The 25,734-nt window shown below is 42.0% G+C and overlaps 1 protein-coding gene across 1 annotated transcript; it reads right to left on the reverse strand.

The window, feature by feature from the left end:
• Nucleotides 1–22,947: 22,947 nt before the first annotated feature.
• Nucleotides 22,948–24,080, reverse strand: LOC147453933 (uncharacterized). The gene is made up of 2 exons (XM_086517228.1): nt 23,469–24,080; nt 22,948–23,375 (listed from the first exon to the last, which is right to left on the reverse strand). The coding sequence occupies exons 1-2, from the start codon at nt 24,023–24,025 to the stop codon at nt 23,054–23,056; spliced, it is 879 nt and encodes a 292-aa protein (XP_086373354.1). The 5' UTR covers nt 24,026–24,080; the 3' UTR covers nt 22,948–23,053.
• Nucleotides 24,081–25,734: the final 1,654 nt, after the last annotated feature.

The raw sequence follows: 25,734 nt of genomic DNA on the forward strand, positions 1-25,734 counted from the left end.
TGAATCCATGATCCAACATCCATCGATCAAACTTCAAGTACCATTGTCTTGATGCTTGCTTTAAACCATACAAGCTCTTCTTTAATCTGCAAACCATTTTCTCCTTACCTTTTACTTCATACCCCTTTGGTTGAAGCATGTAGATTTCCTCCTCTAAGTCACCGTGAGGGAATGCCGTATTTACATCCATTTGCTCGAGATTTAGATCATGAGCAGCCACAAGGCTTAAGACAAGCCTAATTGAGTTCATTTTTACAACAGGAGAAAATATTTCATTGAAGTCAATACCTTTCTTTTGAGAAAAACCTTTTACCACAAGCCTAGACTTGTACCTTTTCTTCCCACCTTCTTCTTCCTTTAGCTTGTACACCCATTTGTTTTGAAGTGCCCGCTTACCTTTAGGCAACTCAACCAACTCCCATGTTTGGTTGCGATGTAGTGAGTCCATCTCCACTTGCATGCTCTTCGTCCATTCTTCTTTGGATTCATGTTGCATAGCTTCTTCATATGATTCCGGCTCTCCAGAATCTGAGATCAAGAGATGGTTGAAGGAAGGAACAAACCTTTCTGGAGGTCTACTTGCTCTTGTAGATCTTCGGGGAATAGGTTGAGGCTCCTCATTTGGTTGACGTTGTTGCACATTGTCACCGTTTGCAGTCCTTGAGTCTTCACCGTCCTCAAGCTCCATGTACTCATCACCTGTTTCTTTTGTTTGTTTTCTTTCCAAGTAATCTTTGTACATATTTTGTTTGTTAAAAATTACATCCCTACTCCTTAAGATTTTACCATCTTCAGGATTCCATAGGCGATACCCAAAGTCTCCTTCTCCATAGCCAATGAAGAAACACTTTTTGGACTTTGCATCTAACTTTGATCTTAGGCTTCTATCTATGTGCATGAAAGCCTCACACCCAAACACTTTGAGAAATGCATAATTCACCGGTTTACCTGTCCACATTAGGGGAATTTTGAGGTCATTTTTGTGCCTTTTAGCGTGTAGAGAGAGAGTGGTCTCAACCAATGGTTGAAGAGCTTCCGTTACGGAACCTCTATTTTTGAAAACTCACAAAAAAAGCAAATATTCTATCTTTACCTCAACTTTGAGCTGGTAAATAGCAATGTAAACAAGTAAAAGTGCAAAGGCATTCAATAGCTGTCGCTTTTAGAAAGACGTACTTCTCATATTATATTGTTTTCATTTTGCACGTCGTCATCATAAAACAACGTTTGGATTCTATCTCATGATCTTTTCCAGATTTGAACCATTTTTTGCACATTCTGCTTATTCTTCTCTTGAACTCAGGCTAAACTTCTCTGCTCATTTCTTTTTTCACCATGGAATCTTCATCACGATCAAAACGACCAAGAACTTCCATTGAAGCCATTGTCACTTACAACACGACTGATCAAAATGGAGAATGGATTCCAATAACTATACACAAAGGAACGTGGATACCAAGAACTTCCATTGAAGCCATTGTCACTTACAACACGACTGATCAAAATGGAGAATGGATTCCAATAACTATACACAAAGGAACGTGGATACTGATGCAACAGAACAAGAGAATAAAGTCTTCCACCAAAAACTCTTTCTTGGCGGGATGGAAGGGTATTGTTAAAGATTTCAGCTTTGGCGACAACAAAAAATCAATCAAAGAGGTGCTGGTGCAGCATGTGTACATGCATAAAGATCTGCATATTGACTCAGAGAGTTCTGCTTTGCCATTACATAGACCAAATTGTAAGTCTCTTAACTTAAATCCTTATTTGTAATGCATGTTGTATAAGGTTATTTGTTGTACAGATTTGTATCCTTCAAACATTATGGAATGGCAGCCAGTAGAATGTGTTATAAATATTCTGGATGTGTGTCATGGATCAATTGGTGAAGAAATATACAAGGGAAGGACTAAGGGTTCATTGGCAGAGAATGGAATATTCTTCTTTGACCATTATTATGTTCCACCTAGAAGGACTGGAGAACTTGGAGCCACAACCAAGCTAGACTTGCCTGATTTCAAAAGTGGAGAATGGTCACTCCCTAGCTCAAATACAAGTGAGGGCTACAGGTGCAAACTGTTTTGTGAGATTCAAAAGTGTTTGAAAGCAAACATAGCAAGCAAACAGAGTAGAATTTCTATATTCATGCCCATTACAGTTTTTGTAGACTTAATCTAGAACAATGTTTTCAGTGAAGACTTTAGACTCAGCAAATGTACTTGAATTTGTGGATGAGGGTTGGAACACCAAAACAGTGAATGGAATCACTTGTAATGTGCAAGCTGGCTCAATTGCTTGCAAATACATGATAGGGACACAAAACTTCATTATGTCATTTTATTACAGAAGATGGCACTTTGTTGGTGGTTAGCTAACTCCACTTGATCAAGACATGGAGGACTTCATTGACAGCCCAATAGAAGACATTGATATATGGGTAAACAATGAGCATCTGTCAATTGTAAAGATAAGAGGCATGTGTAGCTTACATCAATTGCGATTGGACCTGCAAAATGATGAAATTGAACTGCCCACAACATTCTGCTTTCAAATAAATGGTGGAAAGGTAACTGTTATCCCTAAAAGTCTCTTGTTCTCTTATTGGTTCTTTATTTAACTTGGACTGTTTTTGTAGGTATCAAAAAGGAATGAAAAGAGGCTACAGTGCAAGGACATCTTGGATGGCATTGTACATTTGGTGCCTTAAACATCCTTCAAGGAAATTTTGTAACATATGACCTGCAAGGATCTTATTGAAATAAAGATCTAAAAGGATCTTCATTTTGTTATTGAAATGCAACTTTTCCAAACATTAATGATTTTACTTCAATGATTTGATTTTGTAACAGAGTCTTAAAACAAGGTGATCAAAATGTATTCAATTTCAAATATTTGCAATTACATAGAATAGACAATTGGATACAAGTGGGCTATAGAATAGACAATTGGATACAAGTGGGCTATAGAATAGACAATTGGATACAAGTGGGAAGCTTGATACAAGTGGGCTACAATTAGAGTGGGCTACGAAAAGCTAGAATAGTTTTCTGCCAGGAGTTTTCCTGTCCCTAGGGGACTTCCTTAATGGGGTTGGTGCTTTTGCAGTGGGCTCTTTTGTCCTGGGAGATTTTCTTGTGGGCTCTTTGGCAGGAGGGCTTGAGGGCTGCTTCCTCTTTCTCTTATCATCCATCGCTTCACTTGCCTTTTCCTGCTCACCACTCTCTTCTTCCTCTTCACTTCCCTTTTCCTCTTCTAGTTTTGCTTTCCCCTTTGCCTTTTCTAGCTTTGATTTCCCCTTCTCTTCAACATCATCATCTTTAAATACCTCTTGCAGTTGTCCATTTGCTTCAATCATATACTTGATAATCTTTGCTCTTGTCAACCATACATGGTTCTCACTATAGCACTCTCTGTTGATCTATACAAGGCAATAGAAAGCAAGTTTTAGGAACAATAAAATGAGAAAAAATACAGCTGGCAAATATGAAATATGCTATACTTCTATATTCTGATTGTCATTGCAGTATATGAAGTCCAAGAGGAGCTTGGCATTTGTCACTACCCTCCATCCACATGAATGGCTTTCAGGCTGGATTGGAACTTGAAACTCATTACATGTATTTATGGGAAAAAATATTTGAGGATAATCCATTGAAGTGAACAAAGCATAAAGAATTCCAACCTTCACAACTGAAAATTGGATTTCAGTCAGCATCTTTGGCATGGGTGGACAATTCTCCAGTGTCTCTATAAATCTTGTAGCAGCACTGTCCAAAATTCTTTATTAAAAGTATGTGCTTGAGGTTCTGCTTGTGGTTTACAAAATGTGTCTGCTACTATACTTACAATTTTGCTTGACCATGTACTCCAACAAGAGAATTGACAAAGTAGCATTTTCTTTTCACAGTATCAATTGCAATTAAACTCCAATGTGAGCTATAAAAACAAGCCTCAGTTAGCCTTCTAACATGAATTAGTAAATTCTCTTCACAAGGTGTAGGTAGGAAACTTACCTCTCATGATAAGGAATCAAGAAAAGTTCACAAATTTCCAAGTCCACATGAATCAACCACTTTGTGAGCTCTCTAATATTTGTCTCTGTCCTAAGAAAGTGGGAGATAGAAGGGTCTAAAAATTCCACCTTTTGTTGAAGGTCTGGCTCATATGTATGCATCATTAACCTGGTACAAGATATTGTTATATAAAGAGTTCTTGCTATAAACAAAAATACAGAGGAAAACAAAAACAACCTGAGGCATGTGATAAGGAGTGGAGAATTCATCTCCTTGGTCCAGTCCTTGAGAATTTCCAAGGTCTCAGAGTCAAGTGAATTGTAATCCTCCCTAGGATCCTCCTCACTGAATAGAGAGACAACAAAACCAGTAGGATTGACACTCCTCAAGAGGGGCACTAGCTGAGGTTCCAATAGGTCAAGCTCCTTTCTCTTTGCAATTTCCTTGTCTTCCTTTGCTCTCTTTTCCCTTTCCTTTTCCTCTTCTTCAGTAATATCAACTACTCCTACTTCAGGCTCCTTGGGCTTCCTCCATGGAGGAATGTTGAGAATATTAAAGGCCTTAATATCATGCATAGGGACAGGCTCCAACATTCTTGAAAACCTGTATCTCAGCCTCCTGAGAGTGATCATGTCTTTGTCCATCAAAGTAACCCTATGGGCATGAGCTGCACAGATATAGGCATCTTGGAAAAGCTCAATCATAAAGTCCTCAGAAGCCTCCTGGATACATGCCAATGCAGTTCTAGTCCACCTCATGTCAATCTTGTACTCCTCTGCATAGTCTTTGGAAGGGCAGTTTGGGAATTGCAAGATTGATGGCCTTTATGGCCTTCCTTATCTCTCTTAGACATTTGACCCCCTGCTTGAACTTTCTCTTTGTAAGGAGAGGCTTAAGCTGCAGTGGCTTGGAAGCTTTCCTCTGATGTGTACTTTTTCTTTTGCTTGGTTGAGGGTCAGGTGTGCTTGTTTTAGGGTCCTTCCTCTGAGATGTGCTCTTCTTTGGTTTGGAAGTACCAGCTGAAGCTTTGCTAGGCTGAGCTTCTTCTTCATCTTTGGATAGAGGCTTATCAACCTTCCTTGCAGTCTTCTTGGTCCTTGCCATCTTCAAAAGGGATAGGAATGATTGTTACACAACAAACATTAGTAAAAAAAGTAAACAATGTATATTTAATTTTTATTATTACTTTATCAAAGTAAACTCCTCCTTTTCGACATAGTGGCACACATTTCCATACAAAGTGGAACACATTGCGGTGACACCTCGTATGCGAAATCACAAAGGGACCAATGTCCTCACACTTTCGATGATCGCGCACGGGGTGACGCAGTGCCAAGCGGTACACAGAGGCACACATTGTATGCATGGTAAACTTCTCCTTGTGGACATAGTGGCACACATTCCGGTACACATCGTAAACACATTGCGGTGACACTCCGTATGCGAAATGACAAAGGGAGCACAGTCCTCACACTAGTGGCACACATTGCGGTACACGTCGTAAACATGATCACACTTGTGGACATAGTGGAACACATTGCTTTGATACTCCGTACGCGAAATGACAAAGGGGGCAAAGTCTTCACACTTACGAATATCGCGCACGGGGTGACGGTCAAAGCGCTCGAAATTTTGGGTTGTGGAAGTGCGAGAACCGGGTAGAACCTCCTTCAAAATGCGCTTAGTTTGGGCTCTGAGGAGGTTTATATAGGGTGCTTTGTGCAAGTCCCTAGGCGCATACTAGCCGTTGGACCACACTTCGAGGCGGCAACCGATTTGCACACCCCCCGAGGCGGCTTTTTTGGCTATAAAAAGAACCTACCCAATCCGTTTGTTTGCTTATTGTCATTCACAAGGCTTCGAAATTAACCCTCCAAGCGACACACCACGACACCCCGTGCGTGATTTTGGGAGCCGTCGACCTCTTCCTAGCAATAGGAAATCGCGTACCAAGTGTCACTCCGTGCGCGTAGTTAGTGAGTGCCGCGTTTCTCTTAACCCCTCACAGTTTGCATAGCAAGTGACAAACTTAGCATGTGACAATTTTATGTAATTCTTTTTTGCTTGCGCTTAATTTGTGCGCTTAATTTTATGCTTTTAATTTGTTTGTAGACTTGATATAAAGAAGGGTGGTTAATGTCTTGATAGACTTCTCTTTTCTCTTTTTCAGCTGAGTATTTGTGGATTGTCATAATGGATACAGAGGATATACAAGAGACCGCTGATGACAGGCTGATGTCTTTTCTTTACAAAGTTAATGAACTTACAAGATTTCAAAGTGTTACACAGATTTTTAATGCTGCCTTTGATCTTCAAGCACTTGTGGATGGCTTCTCTACACAAATTAGTGACTTGAAAGAGATATATACAGAATTGATCAGAGATCACAGGCTTTACAATCTTGTTCATTTTGTTGATATATGCAAAGCAGGTAGCTTGTCAAGGACAGGTATTGCAAAGAAGTGGTCAAGCCTTCATCCAGACTGGCAAAAGATCATAAAGCCTTGCAAATTTCATGGTAATATGCATTGCCAGTTGGTAGATTATGACCTTGGACTTATCATTTTCTTCAGTGTACTCCCAACACCAGAGGGCAAAGAGATTCCAAAGCAGATTTCCCAGGCTGAGGAGGACCAGGAGAAAGAGGAGATATAGATGGAGTTCCATGAAGAGGAAGAGAAGCTACAAAGCACTGTGATGCTGGACATTGCAAAATTTAAAGCAGAAAACATCACTAAAGTGGAGAATGTTGACATTGAGGATGAAGATGTTGATCCTTTGCATTGCACAGCAACATTTCCCACATACAAAGTTAACAAAAAGGAATATGTTTTGCTGAATGACATTCAGCATCTTTTTGATCTAAGGGAAGATTATGCTTTGGCAGTTTTGGCTGAGTGGGGATCTAATGACATAGGATTTATTGATTACTCACCTTGCCCCTTAGCAGTCTTGGACACAGAGGCAGAAAATTTTATTGACAGCTCAAGTGTTGGAAAGCATGTGCAGGACATTGTTCTGAGATATGAGCAACAGGGTGTACCTTCTGAAGAGGAGTTCAATGAGATCCAGAAAAGGCTTAAAATAGAGCATATGGGAGAGGAAAAGACCAGAGATTATGAAGTAAGGCCAACTAGATCCACTGATATATGGGAACCTGCCTTGTTTGAGGAGGATGAGTCTCCTAAGGTATGTTAATGACCATTTTGCCCTGTCTTATTAATGTGCTGAACAATTAACCAAGACATATTTTTGCAAATTAAAATACTGGACACAGACAAATTCCTTGGCAAGGGGAAGGGTTCCAGACCCTTAAATTTAGGAAGGAACTAGAGCTTGGGACACTTTATTGGGAAGCTCAACAAAGAGACTGTCATTATATTCCATAACAAGTTTACAAGAGAACCATTGCTGCCAATGCTTGCAATTAAAGCACTTGCAAAGATTGTTGGTTCATATCAACTTCCTCCAGGGTTAGAGAAGTTAATATTGGTGGAAAAGGAGGAAGCCATCAGAATTTTTGGATTCTTCCCTGGCCTTACTGGTTCTAGAGCTGGTTATTTTGCAACAATGGCATCCTATGTACTTGCCCACTCTGGGGACCTCAAGAGACAAATGATAGGCTACAATAAGCAGAAGTTTCTGAAGTTTAGGGGTGAAGTTGATGTACCTTCATCAAAAGACTGACTTTGCTCAAACCTGTACTTTGGCCCACTTTCTACCTTGTCTCTCTCTTGTAGCTAGCCATTGTAAGAATTTTTCATTTGCAGATGAACTATTATATGAATTTTGTCTTTTCTGCTTGTTCCTGTGTAAGGCATTTGCTAAATCTGAGTTCAGTAGTGCTTTCTTTGTCATTTTTGATCTGGTTCTATGCCATATTTGTCTATAGAACCATTGGAAAACCTCAAGCAAGTTGTTTGCCTTCACTGCACCTCCTCCATGTCTTGTATGCTTGAAAAACTTGGTTCTTGCTTGATAATGGGATTTCTCCATGCCTTGTGTAGACCATATGGACAGGGAGCCCCATCTCTTTACAAACCAGGGAGTGTGATTGTAAATTATATGCTGGCAAAGTAAAAGTGTGTCAATAATTAGTAAGTATGAGATTAATCATATGCTTCCAAACTAAAAGTATGTACATATTAAAAAGGTCAGAAAATAAATAAAAAACTTACCATGTAATGTGTGAATTCCTGATCCCAAGCATCTTTCATTGCACTTCTGAAGTTATTGAGCACTTTCTTGAAATTTGGCAGATCATTTTTGCCCCAGGATGTCTTATCACAGTAGGAAAATACTTTGTCTAGTGATTCCCATACCTCTGCCTTTTTGTTTCTTGATGTACCTTCAAGACCATGATCTTTGATGGCATTGTGGAGAGCTTTCCACTGGTTATACTTCACATTGGATGAACCCTTCTTGGCATTTACCTTTCCTAGTTTTCCATGAAACCCTAGGAAAGCTCTGGCCTTCACACCACCAACAGATACCTTTCTAGGCACATTGTTTCCATTTGAAGACCTCTTCAGGTTTGTTTCAATCTTAACCTTACCACTGTGAAGGCCAATTTCTGATAAAACCCTTTCAATACATTTGATTGCAGCATCTCTAGCTGCTTTTGGCTATAACTTCCAGGCAAACCCCACATACAGATGTACAATTTTCTCCACAATTCTGCAAAGAGCATGCAGAGTGCATATGTGGACATTAGCAAGTGGAATATTTAAAACCGCTTTGAAGTTTGGATCTTGAGTATGCCTATTGGGTGCTTTGTTCCAATTTGCAGGATTACATTCTTTTGTTGATGCCATACAATATAGACAAGGGCTCTTTGCCATAGCTCCTTTGGAGACATTGTACATACATTTAAGGGTTTTAAGGTCTCCTCCCATGTGCCATTCCACCCTGTAACTTCCAAACCCTTCAACTTCAAGCTCTTCCCCTAATTCTTGTGCATTAATGACTTCGGGTATTGTTGTTTTATGGAAAACCCAATCCAGAACATCAAAGTCTTCACTCTCTACTTCAAAAGCACCTAGCCACCAGACATTCTTCTCCGATTGCACGCTGAAGTACTTGGTATCCTTCGGTTTCAATGCTCTGTTCATTAAAGTTATGGAAATCCTCTCAATTTTTCTGTTCTTAACAATCTCACATTCATCAAGCTTTATCACAAAACTGACAACACCATTTTCTTCTGTATGCTCCAACTCATAGAATCTGATCATTTCCTTCTGAAGTGTCTTCAAGTCAAGGAAAATATTATTGAACTCATCAAATTGAAGATCCCTCTTTTTACCATGATAGGTACCATGAATGTGGTGAGGCTCACCCAACATCTCCATTCTCCTCTCATTGATCTTTTTCCTTGCCTGCTGCACAATGGATGGCTTTGGAAGCAAAGAGGACCTGACCTTACATTGCTTTAACCTTGACTTCATATTTCTGAACAGCTTGCTATAACCATCTCTGCTAATGCCTACCTTATCCATAGTATATTGCACATCCTCCTTGTCCAAGCAAGAGCTCTGCAAAAATCCCTCAATGCACTGCTCCTTTGCCTTTTTAAACTTCTTCTCTGTGAAAATCTTTTTGGCAACCTTGAGAGGTAAAACATCACAATAATGTTTAGCTTCCATTTCCATGTTTGATGCAGAGTTTGGTTGTAGCAAAGTCCTAAATCAAAAGGTACAAAATTAACTGATTATTGTCCAAATGACACCAACAAAATAAACAAACTAAATTAAAGTTAACTGAATATTAATCATTTAATAAAGAACAATAGCATAATAACAATAACATAAGCATAATAATGTGGAGCAGAATCATAATACAACTTAACAAAAAGATTAACAACCTAACATAAAAAGAATCATATAAAATAAGCATAAGCAGAATCATATAAAATAAAAATACCTTGCTGCTCTGATTCTCCTGCTGCAACCTCCTCCACCACGTCTCAAGGCTTCAATGTTCTTTAACTTCTTTTCTCTTTGTCTGTTTCCTAACATTGTATTCTTGCTTCTAGCTTGTTTGAGCTGAGTTTGTAGCTTTTCGTTGCTCTCTTTACATTCCTCAAGTTGTTGTTTAAGAGTATTTATCATTTTTTTGGTCAAATGATCTTCTAACTTAAGAATATCTCTCTCTGCTGCAAGACTCTGTGTATAACCCAGCAACCCTCTTTGACCATCACCCACAAATTTTATCAAAGATGAACAATTTGAGAATGGGGGAGTGCTCTTTGTCATTGGGTCCACTGGATACAATCTTCCATCAGTCCAGAGATCAATGTGATTTTTTTTATCTTGCCGCATTGCTTCAAATATGGACGAGGACACCTCTGCACATTTCTTTCTCTTGCGCACTGGACAATATTCTTCATTTAGCTCAATGTGTAGATGGTATAAGCTTCTTCTCTTCCTCATGGAAGTCTGTTAACAGTATTTGTCAGAGATAGTACTATAGGAAAAAGCTGTGCAGATACGAGGAAGAAGACGACACAGAAAAGGTTTGTTTCAGCTTTTGGAAATTTTGAATTTTGGGCCAGAACTGACGTTTTCGTTAGTTTTGGAGGGAGTATTTTTTAGAATACGAAAGATCCTAGAAAGATTTGACAATGACATGTTTCGGTGGAGGTAAAAAGGATGCAAACTAACCTTTTTACAAACATTTCACTATTTTTTAAATAAAGTATATATTCTCTCTCTACATATTCTTACAGGGCACAAAAGTGACCTCAAAATTCCCCTAATGTGCCTCTTCTGGAACTCCCCCATCCAATGCCGTTGAGGGTGACCGATTGATTAAGTACACAGATGTACTTATAGCTTCTGTCCAAAGCTCAAGCGGTAGGCCTGCATGTAGCCGCATGCTTCATGCTCGTTCCATGATTGTCCAGTTCATCCTTTCCAAAATCCCATTTTGTTGAGGTGTCCTTGGGGTTGTCCTTTGCCTCCGAATGCCATTGCTAGCACAAAAGCTTTCAAAAGCTTGGCTGCAATATTCGCCTCCATTGACGGATCTGATGCATTTAACCTTGGTGCCTGTTTCATTCTCCACAAAGGCTTTCCACCTTTGAAATATGGAAAATACATCGGATTTATTCTTCATGACATAAACACATGTTTTTCTAGTCGCATCGTCTATGAATGTTACATAGTACAATGAGCCACCAAGTGATGGTGTACTTGTAGGACCCCAAACATCAGAATGAACCAACTCAAGTTTTTTATTTTTTCTTTCATTTCCTGATTTTTGAAATTTTACCCCCTTTTGTTTACCATAAACACAATCTTCACAGAACTCTAAGTCCACTTCTTTGAAACCTGGTAGAAGCTTCTTTGTTTGAAGGATTTGCATTCCTTTGGCACTCATATGCCCAAGTCCGTAGTGCCACACCGCACTGTCAACTTCTGTAGTTGCTGCACAAGCTGAAGGTTGCGTGCTAACAGTACACAAGTAAAGTGTACCGACTTTTTCACCCTTGGCAACCACCAAAGATCCCTTTGAGATCTTCCACCGTTTGTTTCCGAATGTAATGTTGTGACCTTCATCGTCCAATTGTCCTGTAGAGATCAAATTTTTGTGAAGAGAAGGAACATGCCTAACATCTTTAAGCTTCCATTCATTTCCGTTAGCAGTTTTGACAGAAACTGTACCTTTGCCGACAATCTCACAATCTTCATCATCTCCCAAGTATACATACCCAAAATTACCTTTGGTGTAGTCTTGGAAATGTTGCTTGTGTGGTGTCGCATGGAATGAAGCCCCAGAATCTACTATCCAGGAATTAGACACGTTGTCTAATGAGAGAATTAGAGCATCTTGCTCTACTTTACCTGCCACATTGGCCTCCGATGTTGGCTTGTTGTCTTGAGACTCTGTCTCCTTCTTCTTCTTGGACCAACAATCCTTCTTGACGTGGCCCTTCTTGCCGCAGTTCCAACATTCAATAACTGACTTTGTGCGTGACTTGCTCCGCCTTGAGCGATCACGACCCTTTTGGTTTTTGAACCTCTCCTTAAGCCTTCCTCTTGTTTCCACTGATAGTGCAGCACTTGATGATTCTCCTCTGCTTCTCCTTCGCATTTTCTCGCTTAGGAGAACACCCACAACATCATCAAACTTAAGAGTATTTGTGCCAGAGATAGAATTACTTACAGCCATCACAAGGCTGTCCCAACTATCCAGTAGAGATGATAGTATAAGGAGAGCTCGCACTTCGTCATCGAAATTGATTTTCACTGATCGAAGTTGACTTATGTTTGTGTTTTAGTCATTTAAGTGTTCTGCAACTGAACCATTCTCTGCCATCTTTAGATTGAACAAGCGCTTCATAAGAAATACCTTATTGGAAGCCGATGGTTTCTCGTAGAAGTCGTCAAGTGACTTCATCAAGTCCTCCGTGGTCTTCATCTCCGAAACATTGAAGGCCACCGTTGATGCCAAGCTTAACCGGATTGTTCCCAGTGCCTTTCGATCAAGGACAATCCATGCTTCATCTGCCATTGTTGCGGGCTTCTTTGCAAGACCGCCTAGTGGCAAATAGAGGTCCTTCTGGTAGAGATAGTCTTCAATCTGCATCTTCCAATGTTGGTAGTTTTTGCCGTTGAACTTCTCAATCTTGAGCTTCCCTTCCTCTGCCATAACTCCCACTCAATTCAAGGAATCCTTTCCTTGAGATAATTTAGCTACGAGCAAACCTTGCTCTGATACCAGTTGTTAGGAAATAAGACGTAGCTAAATAGATAATTGAGTAGATTACTTAATGGAGAGAGACATATTTATATACACGAGATTATAGAGTAGAGAGAGAGAGAGTACACACGATATACGTGGTTCACCCAATGTGGGCTACGTCCACGGGAAAGCAGCCACTCAATGGCTTTAGTACTTCAAAACAAGAAGTAGTTTACAAAGGGATTATACCCTTAATGGAGCTCCCGCCTTGCTTCACTCTCACCACCTCACACTCACCTTGTTGCATCAACTTCACACTATGAAATGTGTGTAGAAATGGCCTCCTTTTATAGGCCAAAAGGGCTGCCCTCTCTTATGAGAGACATCCATGTGTAGCCGCCCTTGTGCGAATAAGTCCAAATCGGACCCTCCAATCCGCCCATGTGTGGCCGCCCTTGAGAAGACAAGTCCGCTTTTGAATTCGGCCACCGGCCACCGGCCATTGACTTTCGACCACCAGCCACCGGCCATTGACTTCCGACCACCGGCCATCGGCCATTGACTACCGGCCACCGGCCAACCGACCGGTTGTTTTCCGACCACTTTCTGGCCGCCGTTCGGCCATAATATTCCGGCGAAAAAGAATATTCCGGTGAAAAAAAGTCTCGGGGGCCTCCGCCCCCGAGGCCTTTAAAGTTGCCCATGATTCTTGTCCGTGAAAATTTTGGTTTTCGGTGAGTGATTTTCGCCATAGGCTATGAGAGTCGAAGGCTCGATCCTGTTGAGCAAGCTCTAGGCATATACGAAAAGGAACTCCTTGCAGTTCTACATGCCTTAGACTCATGGAAGCACTATTTATTGGGGACTCCTTTCATTCTGCGAACAGATCACCAAAGTCTTAAGTACTTCATGACGCAGACCAAGCTCTCCGACATAGGGATCCTCCACCCGCTAAGAAAAGGACTCATGAACATGCTTTATCTTCTCTACACCATAGTCGAGGACGACTATGATTTCAAGAGAGAGGTAATGTCATAATAATCAATATCTAATTATCCTAAATGATTTTCTCATATTAAACTGATCATTTAATGTGGGGAAGGCCAGGGGAGAAAAAGCTAGAATATTGGTTAAGCTAGCAGACCGGCCACAGTAGGGATCCAAAGGAGGGAAAATAGGGATCCAAAGGGGGGGCCATCTGCAAAAGATCCATGTGCAAAAATGGGCTAAAAAGACCCTCAGGTCAACCCTAGGGAAAATTGGATGCTTTGTGTGTGCCCTAAAAGTCTTTGCACATCCCTACATGGGAGGGGGCGAGCCCTAAAGGTAGGGGATGAGAGAGAAAGCCACACACACACACACACAGGCTCCCTTTACACAAAGGGAATGAGGGACACATGTCAGCTCCCTAAGCTAGATGCCCACAAGGTGTGCCCAATTTCTATTGGATGACCCTTGAAGTGGACCAATGAGAATTAAGCTAGAGTAGTAAATCTAGTTTAATTAATTTAAAAACATTTAATAAAAGAAACCAATGAGAATTAAGTCTCCTAGAAGACTATTGGGCAGTCTCCCAAGGGGTCCAATGAGCATTCAGGAGCCCCATGGCTTGCCTGATTCCTATTGGCCAGGAGGCAAAGGGGTCCAATGAGAGTTTAGTTTAATTATTTAATTACCTAAATCTCTCCCAAAAGGGGAAAGGGGGACACATGCCAGAAGGCTATCACTTATGTTGCTTAATTGTAATTGGCCTGACTTGGGGAGGGCCAATGAGGCTTCATCAAGAGCAATTAGCAAGAGGGCTCGCCCAAGAGAGAGAGGGGGCTGATTTTTGCAAGGCATTATCACATACACACACACACTCACAGAAGCTCATGTGTGAAGAAAGAGAAGACTATCTCTTCCCAAGCTTTAATGGAGAACTCATCACCTACTCCAAGCTTGTGAGATAGAAGCCTACATCAACACTCTCTTGGCATGTGGATGCAAATCCAACCAAGAGCCAAGCTTCAATACATGCTCATCTCCTTTACCAAGCTAATTACTAAGCTAAGCTATGCTAATATGAGTGATTATGTGAGGAGATGTACATCTTTCTCGTAAGATACTCCTTTTTCCTCTCAATCTACTCTCATACCCTGCTAGCTCTCACCATCTTCGAAGGTGTGTAAGGTCTTGGGTCTGAGAAAGGGGATAATTCAAGTTGTGTTTGTTAAGTGTTTTGCTTAGTGCATGAAGTTTCCATCTTCATTGCACTAGCTAGTCTTGAAGGAACACAAAGAATTGTATTGTACAATGTCTCTCTTGATGGGAGAAACCATAATACAAAGCCTTTGTGTTTGTTAAGTGTTTTGCTTAGTGCATGAAGTTTCCATTTTCATTGCACTAGCTAGTCTTGAAGGAACACAAAGAATTGTATTGTACAATGTCTCTCTTGATGGGAGAAACCATAATACAAAGCCTTTTTGGAGGGGGGGACCGGCTCCATGAAAATCCGGTCCTCAACTGTTGTCAATAGCTTAATTGCTCTCTCTTTTGAAAGTATTGTCAATGCTATCTAACTAGGTGTTATGATTTTTGTTGCTCTCTCCCCCCAAGCACTCTTGTAATTCTCATTAGGAATCTATTCTAATGAAATGCCCACTATGTTCATGCTAATTTCCGCTACACATAAGTTATTAGGTCATTAAATGTTACAGGTCCTTTCCAAATCTTGAAGCCCATCAATGAGACGGCTTATCAACTCAAGTTGCCCAACCATTGGCTCATACACAATGCCTTTCATGTAAGCCTACTTAAGCACTACAAAGGAGAGCCACCAACTGAACCAATCATTGAAGACCCTCCCAAAGTTGAAGACCAAGAAGAGGTGCTACAATACGAAGATGTCCTTCGGCATGAAGACAAGGTACTACGACATGGTAAGATTATCCGACGGTATCTTATTAAGTTCAAAAATTATCCTTTTGAAAATGCTAGATGGATGCAAGGAGTACAGCTCAAGGATAGTATGAACCTTGTCAATGCTTACAATGCTACATTAGAGTAAGCAAATGTACAAATTTCTTTTAAATGACTCATATTTTTGTCTTATAAGACTAGTCCTCTTTTTAATTGTGCACAAATTTAATTAGTATGGATGCTTAGAATCATGTTTGTGATGACGACGTCTCTCAAACCCCAAGTAGAATTTGTCACTCTACTTTGGGAGAATGAAATGGACTAAAGAGCAGACATGCTTGCTGCAGCTATGTCTCCCAAGCACCAAATGGATTAGTCATCCATCTTGGAAAGATGTCGTAGGGTAAAAAGGGATCCTCTACCCGCTAAGTAAGATTGACTAATGACTAAGACTTTATCTCTTCTACCTCATAGTCGAGGACGACTATGATTTCAAGAGAGAGGTAATGTCATAAAATCTAATATCTAACCAACCCAAATGATTTTCTCATATTAAATTGATCACTTAATGTGGGAGAATAAACGGGAACAAGTGTTAAGATATAGATATGTGTTTATAGATCTATCTCAACACGGGGCCAATGGTAAAGGGGCCCAAATGAGAGATGGTCTATCAAAGAGCAAGGCTAACTAATGGAGCATAAGAGCTTAGGGTTAGCTTCATTCAAGACCTCCAATAATGTGTGTAAAAGTCCTTTGACCTTAGGTAAGCTAGGGCTGAGCTTGAGGCGGGAACCCGGCCCAATCTCGAGGTGCTTGTCGTGCTTGAGGTGCTTGTCATGCTTGAGGTGCTTGAGGTGCTTGACTTGCTACATGCTTGAGGTTCTTGACTTGCTACTTGATTAAGGTGCTCGAGGTGCTTTGACATGCTTGCCTGAGATGCTTGTGGGAGCACCCCTAGTTCAAGTGCATTGTCATGCTTGATGACTAAGGTGCTTGAGCACCAAAAGTCAAAAGTATCCCTACAAGAGGGGGGGGCGAGCCCTTTTCCTAGGGGATAGAGAGAGAACACACACTCACACACACAAGGAAGGCCCAAGCTTGAAGAGGCAGCAGGGACACATGTCAGGCCCCTACCTATGTTACCTTCATGAGATGCCTGAAGCCTATTGGTTGGCAACCCAAGGGGTCCAATAGTAATTTAGGAGATTTAATTAATTGATTTATCATTTATCAATCCCTCTCTCTCAAAGGGGAAAGGGGGACACTTGTCTCAAGGCTACCCCTATTGCTTGTATTGCCTCCTGCTTATGATTGGCTAGGCCTGGAGGGGTCCAATGAGCTTCAAGCATGACCTACAAGGGGGGGTCGACCCAAGCAAGCTAGGGGGTTGCTTAGGGGGTATACTCACCCACACACACTCACAAACACTCTCATTGTGTGCTATGCAAAGTGCAAGAGCTCCCTCTCCAAGCAAGTAGAGGTTGAGAGCCTACACCAACACTCTTGGCTATGGAGTGCAAATCCAACCAAGAGCCATGCTTCAATGCTTAAGCTTGCCATCTCTTTCTTCTTCATTACTATGCTATTATGTATGCTAGCAACAAGAGTTATGGTAAGTGAGGAACTAATTCTTTCTCCTACGAAATGTTTCTTCTTCCTCTTCCCTACCCTCATTCCCTGCTAACTCTCTCCACCTTCAAAGGTGTTTGAGGTCTTGGGACTGAGGCTTGGGATAGCTAAAGCTTTCTTCAAGTTTATGTTATGTTTGTGATGCATGAAGCTTTCCATATTCATTGCATCACCTAGGTCACAAGGAACACAAAGACTGTATTGTAACAAGTCTCTCTTAATGGGAGAAATCATAATACAAATGCCTATTGGAGGGGGGACCGGCTCCACATAAATCCGGTCCTCAACTGTTGTCATGTTCTTTAAATTCTCTCTCTTGCAAAAGTATTGATCATGCCAAGTTAACTAATTGCTATGATTATGTTGCTATCTTCAATTATGTTCACCCGTTATGCTCACAAAGCTATTTCTAAAAAATACTCTCATTAATTTCCGCTACTCTCAAGTTAAACAGGCCAATTCCATTACAGAAGCCAAAGCTGTTAGATAGCTTACTAGTAAGGAAATGGGGAAGTTTGTATATGAGCATATATGCTGCAAATTTGGTGTGCCACTAGAACTACTTTCTGATAGAGGACCAAGATTTAGAGGAGAGCTTTTGATTTCCTATGGGAAAAGCTCAATATTTAGCATAGGTAGAGTTCTCCCTATTATCTACAATGCAATGGTCTCAATGAGAGGTTCAATGGAGAGCTGGTGAAAATCTTGACAAAGATGACCCAAACACATGGGAAAACCTGGGATCCAAATTTTCCTTGTGCATTATGGCCTACTTGCTATCAAAACAAGCACAATTTTTTCTCCTTACCACTTAATTGGTCTATGGCAAAGAAGCATTATTGCCAATTGAAGTGGAGATTCCTGCACTCAAAATGTTGTCATTGGGAGATGAAGAGAAATGAGATACCTGGCAGAAAAGACTATTGGATCTACAATGTTTTCAATTGGACAAAGTTTTGGCTTTGAGCTACTATGAAGAAGTGTCAAAGAAGGCTCTAATGAATGCATGAAGGATAAAGGAGTTAAAAAGGGTGATCTGGTGTTGTGATACAATATCAAGTTGGACAATACCTTTCAAAAAAAGTTTAAAATCAAGTGGGAAGGTTCTTTTACTATTGTGAACAAGTTTGATAATGGAACATATAAGTTGACAGATTTGAGTGGTACACAGAATAAATATTGTGTTAATGTTACAGATTGAAGAGATATCTGGCATGTTCGATGACAATTGTGATAGATGAGATACTATCAATGGAGGAAGACAATGTAAAAGTATCTGAGAATGTAAATGAGGTTTCTGGGAATGAGCTGCAATAGTTGTTCACCCTAGAAACCTCTGCTTATCATGAATGATCAAGCAGGCTAGGGGGGGTTGGCAAGCTATGTCAGCCTTTTGGACAAGCATAAAGTCACTAGATCATGCCAAAAAGCTTGCCCACTAGTCCCATGTACATATGTGTACATAGCCCTGCCCCCACCCCATTTCCTTGGTCAAAGGGTCACCGACACCTCATTTTATGCCCAAAAAAGGCAAAAAATGAGCCAATTAAAAGATGCCTACCAAGAGAGCCTTGTTGGCTGAGAAGAGAGAGAAATTTTTTGAGATAAAAGATAAAAAATCCCCCCATTTTAATAGCTGCAACACTTGCACAACTTCCAAAGAGCTCATTTTTTAGCAAGAAAGAGTACACCCCCGATTTCGAGCGGCCATAACTCGATCTTTCATCTTTCATCTGTTTTTTGCTTGTGGATACTCTATGGACATCTCCACAAGACGAGCTTTGTCATGATGTCCTTGGTTTCTCATAAGTTTGAATATGTTTTATGCTTGAAGGGTTTTGCGTAAATCTCTATAGGAGGTTATCACAACGGGTGTTTTTAGCAGTGTAATAGTTCTTCCTTCCAACTATGTGATTTGTGCAAGGCTATAGAGGCACTCATTTTTCTTGCCATTTGCACACTAACAACGTTGTTTGGAATTAGGATCACTGTACGCAGAGCTACTCTATCAAAGGTACAATCACACAGATAGACACACACACATACACACACACACTCCCAAGGTGAAACAATGCAGTCTCTTGCAAAGCTTGAACATGTGAAAATATTTCTCTCTCTCTCTCTCTCTCTCTCTCTCTCTCTCTCTCTCTCTCTCTCTCTCAACAATGGCCCAGACACACTATTAGATCCACCAGCATTGTAACAATTTGGTCTCATAGGTGATTTTGGCCTTTTAAAGCTGTATAATATAACATTTCATTTCATCTCTCTCTCTCTCTCTCTCTCTCTCTCTCTCTCTCTCTCTCTCTCTCATACACATACACACACACACACATACGCTCACACAAAAATGGCCTCGACACTATTAGATCCACCAACATTGTATCAATTTGGTCTCAAAGGTCATTTTGGCCTTTTAAGGATGTTTAATATAACATTTCATTTCATCTCTCTCTCTCTCTCTCTCTCTCTCTCTCTCTCTCTCTCTCTCTCTCTCTCACGCATGTGCATGCACGCGCGCGCGCGCACACACACACACACACACACACACAACAACAACAACAACAACAACAACAACAATGGCCTCAACACTATTAGATCCACTAGCATCGTATCAATCTGGTCTCATAGATCATTTTGGCCTTTTAAAGACGTTTAATATAACATTTCATTTCTCTCTCTTTCTTTGTGCGTTTGGTGCTTGTGTCTCATAGGTCACTTTGGCATTTTAAAGATGTTTAATATAGCATTTCATTTCATCTCTCTCTCTCTCTCTCTCTCTCTCTCTCTCTCTCTCTCTCTCTCTCTCTCTCTCTCTCTCTCTCTCTCTCTCTCGCACACACACGTGAGGAAATCTTTGGAGACGTATGCAAAGCCTTCAAGTGCCGAGAGAATTAATGCATGCAGTCTTTTGCATTTACCAAAAAGTGATATGTCGACTACGTATGGGATATGGGATTTCAGATTTTTTTGCAAGCACCATTGGTGTCAAACAAAGATGCCGGCCACTTTCCCCAACCCTCTTTGGGTACTCATTGATGAATTGGAATGCATGGTTCTTGATTTTATGCAACAAGAAGGCATAGAAGAGGTTAAGATCGGAAATGCGGTGCTCATGCTTTTGCTTTATGCTGATGATGTAGTGCTCTTGGTACATACCTTAGAAGATGCACAAAAGCTTATGAGCGTCTTGGAACGCTTTTGCCTACATAGTGGGTTGTTTGTGAATGGATCCAAAACCAAGGTTATGCTTGTAAAGACCCTCAATGATGAAAATCCATGCATGGTATATAAAAATGAGCAACTTGAAGTGGTAGATAGCTTCAAGTACCTTGGCCTTGAGGTTCCATCGAATCATAAATGGAAGGATTGCGCAATGCGTCGCTTGGAAGCCGGAAAGATGGCTTATTATGCATTTGAGAACATTGGCAATGATAAAGTGTTGGGCTCTCAAAAAGTACCTCTTTGACACATTGGTGACACCGGTGCTTCTTTATGGAGTAGAGGTGTGGGGTGATAGCATCGGGAAGTCTACTTGGAAAGAGTTTGGGAATGTCCAAAAGCGTTTTCTCACCAACTTTCTCCAAGTCAAGACACAAACACACTACATGCTCTTACTTCTTGAGTCTGGATCACTTCCCATTGAGGTCTTGGGCATGCAAAGGGTTATGGAGTACAAGCTTAAGACACAACCTAGCTCTTTGTATCAACTCCTAGAATCGCATATGAAGCAATTCAAAAGGTCCAAAAGACATGCAAGAGTAAAATACTAAGTTCGGGGTGGATGCTTGACATCAAGAAATGGTTTGGAAGATGGGATGCATGTCACTTGGTCAAGGATGCATCAATCGACTCGCAAGTTAATGAGGCCTTCTTACAACGCCAATGTATCACGGCTTGGGAGAAATCCAGAGGTTCTCGCTTCAACCATTACACCACATACATTGCCACAAACTACAAATCTCTCTTCTTCTCCGAACAAGGTAACCGAACCCATCCTTACATCCTTGAGCCCATCCCCGTTGAGTGCGATCCGCACCATTGCCTCCATTTGTCTTAGCTCCCATTCTCTACGCTGCAAGACAAGACGTTGGGGCATTGGTGAGGAGTCTCATCGACTTTCCACTTTATGCCCTCATCAAGTGCGAGAGAGTGAGTACCACACACTACTTGAGTGCTCAGCTTTTGACCACATTAGGTCCTCTTTTTTCCATATATTCAGCCATGAGCTCTCCCTACATACCTTCCTCTCCCAACCACGATGTGGACTCTCTATTGCGACGCTCATTTCAATCATTTTTGAGCATCGAGAGTAACTTATGACCTCCACTCACACCACATGACATGTTCATTTGGTCCCATAGGTCATATTTGACCTTCGAGAACGATAATAGAACTCTCTCTCTCTCTCTCTCTCTCTCTCTCTCTCTCTCTCTCTCTCTCTCGCACACACATGCACACGCTAGAAGCTCTCTCTCTCTCTCTCTCTCTCTCTCTCTCTCTCTCTCACACACACACACACACACATGCACACATTAGAAGCTCTCTCTCTCTCTCTCTCTCTCTCTCTCTCTCTCTCTCTCTCAACAACCCTCTCTCTCTTTCTGTCTCAATTCAAGAAGACGCATGCATGGCAAGAAGTGGAGAAACACGTCTCTCTCTCCCTCAGCAATGCAGTCTATCAGGACGAGGAGGACGAGGAGAGTTGGATCCCAAACGAACGGCGAGCTGCAGTGGCTGCAAAGGGCGATATTTCCTGCTCAAGCATTTGATGATGAAGACAAAGACAATCCCTCAAATCCTTGCAGCGGCACCATAAATAATTTAATGAGTAATCCTGCCACTCTGCTAAGCGAAGCTGCCTATTACACCATGGCTCTGCAAGTGCATGTAGACACATTGCGATCTCTAGCTAATCTCTCTTCTTAATCTTTTAATTCTTCATTCCTTTAACAAGCTAGTTGTACTAAAATTCATGCTAGTACTATTTCCAAGTAGCTCAGAGGTCTCTCTCTCTCTCTCTCTCTCTCTCTCTCTCTCTCACTCTCACGCGCACACACACACACACAAACTTCGACGTGCAAGAGCCGGGAGAATTACCTTGGCAAACGGAATGGCAAAAGCCGTAGGATAGATCTCTCTCTCTCTCTCTCTCTCTCTCTCTCTCACACACACACACACACACACACACACACACACACACACACAACTGTGGATAGCGAGGTCTGTCTCACACACTGACACACATAAAGTTGTGAATAGCTCTCTCTCTCTCTCTCTCTCTCTCTCTCTCTCTCACACACACACACACACACACACACACGGAGGCTCAGTACTGTGGATAGCACTCTCTCTCTCTCTCTCTCTCTCTCTCTCTCACACACACACACACACACACACACAAGTTTTGCGCTGAGTGAGTCGGTGAATTTAGTTGCACGTTGAGTTGCTTCACCCGCAATTGTACACGCATGACGCGACGAAGTTGGCAAAAAATGTAGCTAAATGTTCAAAGGCAAGCAAAATGGCGACGTGTGGAAGTGTCTAGCAACGGGTGGAAGTGTCTAGCGTTGGATAATTTTTTAAGCTCAATAATATAGTATAGATTTCCATATTTCTTTGCTCTCGATGCATATTCTCTGCTTTGGACTTAAACCTAAGTATGATTATTTAAGTCAAAATGAATAGACTAAGAATCTAGCTTAGAAATCGCAAACGTACATTGAAAATAAATGAGCCATACACGAGTTTTTATTGCCAAGAGGGAACGATACATTCTTAAGGGCTAGAGGCAAGGAGATCCAAAGGCTGTGTTCAGACCATCAGGGCAAGGCATTGTTGGCTTGCTCGAAGAGAGAGGCCTGCTGGCGGGCGGCCAGCGGGTTTTGGAGGCCTGCGTTGAAGTTCTGGCGCACTTGCTCCGGCGTGAAGGCGAAGGAATCCCCGTAGGCGTAGGCGTTAAGCAGCGACGCCGTGCCTTGGCGGGCCAGTGCGCTGTACTCATCCATGTTAGGGTTACGCAGCGCCTCCATCAACGTCATCTTCCCCCCAAAGATGGAATGTGTATGTCCTCCGAAGATGCTACCCAGCGACGCTATCCTCGATAGGATGCTCGGAAACTTCACCCCGTGCTTGCTCCAGAACCTGCATGCAGCTCCATTCATAACACACACTCAAGTTAATGCAGCAGAAATGGAAAGACGATCGGCAGTTGTGTCAAAGCAGAAAATGGCCTACCCGCAAGAGCCCTTGCCTCCTGTGGGAGTAGAGATGTCTGGTGTGGGCGTTGACAAAGGAGAGCCAACCAACGGAGAGGAAAGTGGAGAACCCATGACCTCAGGCGACGAGAGGGGGGATTCCACGCCAGGCGAGGAGAGAGGCGAGCCCATCACTGGGGAGCTGTCGGACGGGGGAGAGTAGCCTGATGAGGAAGGAGAGCTTCCGCCGCCGGACGGCGATGAGGGGGTGTCCGGTGCAGATGGTGAGCTATCGGAAGAAGGCGGGGTGTAGGAGTCATCGGTAGGAGGGGTGTCTACCACAGGGGAGCTACTGTCAGGGGAGGACCCAGAGGGGGAGCTATCGGAAGGGGAGGTGGGGTATGGGGAAGAACCGCCGGAAGACGGAGAGCTGGCGCTGCCGCTGTCGCTGGGGGTGGAAGTGTCGGGGGAGGAGCTTGATGAGACGGGAGACCTGTAGACGCCCAGGTGGCGAGCTGCCGTTCTGGCCGACGCCCATTGGACGTCAACGGAAAGGGCTAGAAAAAGCAGGAAGAGAAGACGGAAAGCCATGTTCATTGGCTGGATGCTCTCTCTCTAAGATGTTGCTGATGCTGCGGTCGCGTACTTCTGCGGTGCTGGCCGTCGATTCGCGTGGCCTTTATATACACCCAGCCCCTTATTCGCCAATGCCACTTGTCCTACCTTCATTGGCCTTCAACTCCATCATTTGCTCCCTCGCATGCTCCTCTCCTCTACCCATGCACTGTGGCCGCTATCCAGCTCGCTGCCCTCACATGCATCGATTAATTACCCATCCCAAGTTAACACAAAATCATATATTTTCTCGGGTATTTTCTGCACGTAACGTACGGCTGGCTATAAGGTGAAGGGGGCAAATGAATGACTTCCCAATCTTATTTTCGTCATGCATGTTTAGGAGGAACTCCAAAGACCGAGCAAGATTTGTCGAGCGAACCAAAAATCGAGCAAAATTTGCCAAATAAAGAGGATATGACACATAGCATTGTCAACTTTTCGTACATTTTGATACTTAATGTCATGTGAGATTTCATAAATTTAAGGAACACTATAATTTGCTCATTATATTTCTCTACATCTAGAAGCATATGTCCATATGCAAGAAAAACCAAATTTTCTTATAGGTGTGAACATTCCATATATATCCCCCCCCCCCCCCTCTCTCTCTCTCTCTCTCTCTCTCTCTCTCTCTCTCTCTCTCACACACACACACACACACACACACACACAGAAGCAATGAGAGTCACTAATAATCAGCAGCTATGCACTCTGACCTTTGAGAATGATGTGTTGCAGCTCTTAACATTCTATAATGTGCTCGATATCAATAGTGAGCGAGAGTGTTGCAAAACCTCTTGCTTGCTTTGCCAGGATTGAATTGTCATAATAATCAATATCTAATTCTCCTAAATGATTTTCTCATATTAAACTGATCATTTAATGTGGGAAAGTGCCAGGGGAGAAAAAGCTAGAATATTTTTTAAGCTAGCAGACCGGCCACAGTAGGGATCCAAAGGAGGGAAAATAGGGATCCAAAGGGGGGGCCATCTGCAAAAGAGCCATGTGCAACAATGGGCTAAAAAGACCCTAAGGTTCACAGCCCATTAAGACTTTCAAAATTCTAAGGTTCCAAAATTCAAAGGTTGTGTCCAAAGGTCAACCCTAGGGAAAATTGGATGCTTTGTGTGTGCCCTAAAAGTCTTTGCACATCCCTACATGGGAGGGGGCGAGCCCTAAAGGTAGGGGATGAGAGAGAAAGCCACACACACACACACACACACACACACACAGGCTCCCTTTACACAAAGGGAATGAGGGACACATGTCAGCTCCCTAGCCAGATGCCCACAAGGTGTGCCCAATTCCTATTGGAAGACCCTTGAAGTGGACCAATAAGAATTAAGCTAGAGTAAATGTAGTTTAATTAATTTAAAAACATTTAATAAAAGAAACCAATGAGAATTAAGTCTCCTAGAAGACTATTGGGCAGTCTCCCAAAGGGTCCAATGAGCATTCAGAAGCCCCATGGCTTGCCTGATTCCTATTGGCCAGGAGGCAAAGGGGTCCAATGAGAGTTTAGTTTAATTATTTAATTACCTAAAGCTCTCACAAAAGGGGAAAGGGGGACACATGTCAAAAGGCTATCACTTATGCTGCTTAATACCCATTGGCTTGACTTGGGGAGGTCCAATGAGGCAAAAGCCAGACCAAATTAGTAACAAGGGCTCGCCCAAGAGAGAGGGGGG

Source organism: Adiantum capillus-veneris, chromosome 7 (genome assembly GCF_014529385.1).
Source record: "Adiantum capillus-veneris isolate H3 chromosome 7, ASM1452938v2, whole genome shotgun sequence".
Taxonomy (NCBI): domain Eukaryota; kingdom Viridiplantae; phylum Streptophyta; class Polypodiopsida; order Polypodiales; family Pteridaceae; genus Adiantum; species Adiantum capillus-veneris.

Bases quoted from the DNA above. Each gene is read 5' to 3' on its own strand.
- LOC147453933 (XM_086517228.1), bottom strand. From the start codon at position 24,025: ATGAACATGGCTTTCCGTCTTCTCTTCCTGCTTTTTCTAGCCCTTTCC. The intron at 23,376-23,468 runs GTAGGCCATTTT...AGCTGCATGCAG, and splicing joins GGAGGCAAGGGCTCTTGCGG to GTTCTGGAGCAAGCACGGGG.